Raw genomic sequence first — 1,332 nt, forward strand, 5'->3', positions numbered from 1 at the left:
AACGTCATATTTGACAGTGTAATCTGGCGCGGCGTATGTGGACTGTTGCGCTGGCATACCTGGGATGGATACCTGGGATACGTGATACATGTCTATATCTGACGGTAACGTTTGCAAGCAAGCCTGCTGGAGGTATCCGGAAAGACCAAAAACAATTTGTTAACCGATATAAATGGTGTTGCCCCTTATAATGACATCTACCTACTCTCGACTAGAGATGACATTCCGTATCTTATATGGCAAGATATCAGTTATCAGAGTCTCGTTTAAAACAAGATGCTGTAAACACATTCAGTAACCTGGTCCAATCGGTTTGCTGAGTCTAAGCTGAGATGACTCAACAATGCGTTTCAACCTCATTTAGAATGTCAAAAGATTTGAGGGCAATCAACACTTTGTATCCTAAGTGCACGGGTACAGAAGCGGAAGTATCCGGGATGGATACTCCTATTTCCGGGAGTACAAGGAGCAGAAGACGTGCCGTTGCCTCGCGATCTGATCGGAAGCCTCGCAGATAAGTTTAGAGTTGATGTAGATAGTTTCGGTAGCTCACTTTCGATTTTCTCGGCTCGCAAAAAGCGAAAAGAGATCGCCTTCTACCGACTACTCGGCTCACCGATGACCAGCGCTCTTCAACTCGGCGAGCTTGCTTTTGTCGGGCCAACGCACTCAGCACAACTGAACGACTTCCAATACGTTGAAATCACGGACCTGACGGATAGCGTGGCTACAGTTAAGATCGTCGGTCCTGATGATGACAAGAACAACGACACTTTCGACATACCTATCGATATCGTCTGATGCAGACTGGCTCCGGAAACAGAACGTCGTTTTTGGCCGGAGTCATACGTCGCCCACACTGTGGCCTTCATCAAGACATCACCAATAGGAGTCGACGGATGGGCATATGGCGTTGTATACAGCGGCCGAAACTACCAATATTCTCCATATTGTGAGTCACGACGGACCAACTCGATTCCAGCTGACGAATACGCAATCGTTGATCAAAGTTGACGCGCTGAACTACGCATTTCAACCAGGCCAGGGTGGCATTAATCCCAGTTGAGCTCCTCCATCGACAAGACGCGCTTTTGGCAGCTTGCCGAAAGCGAAGGTCAGGGATTCCACCCTCAGTCTTGACCAGCCTATCGGTTCCCTTCTCTCCCGATGAGATTGTCCCGTTGGTTAAACCGGCGACGCTCCAGTTAGTGCATGTCCGTCGCCAGCACATCGTTAGCTACTCGAACGCCAGCCGTGCCAACAAACCTGAAGATCTCTATACCGATACGTCGCACATTGTAGAAGAATCAACTACTAGAAAAAGCACTGATG

At 48.4% G+C, this 1,332-nt stretch overlaps 1 protein-coding gene across 1 annotated transcript; it reads left to right on the forward strand.

The window, feature by feature from the left end:
- Nucleotides 1–365: 365 nt before the first annotated feature.
- On the forward strand, nucleotides 366–801 carry PITG_15334 (uncharacterized protein; the record flags this gene model as incomplete). The annotated part of the gene is made up of 2 exons (XM_002898726.1): nucleotides 366–414; nucleotides 536–801. The coding sequence occupies 2 exons, from the start codon at nucleotides 366–368 to the stop codon at nucleotides 799–801; spliced, it is 315 nt and encodes a 104-aa protein (XP_002898772.1).
- Nucleotides 802–1,332: the final 531 nt, after the last annotated feature.

Source organism: Phytophthora infestans, genomic scaffold, assembly GCF_000142945.1.
Source record: "Phytophthora infestans T30-4 supercont1.35 genomic scaffold, whole genome shotgun sequence".
Taxonomy (NCBI): Eukaryota; Oomycota; class Peronosporomycetes; order Peronosporales; family Peronosporaceae; genus Phytophthora; species Phytophthora infestans.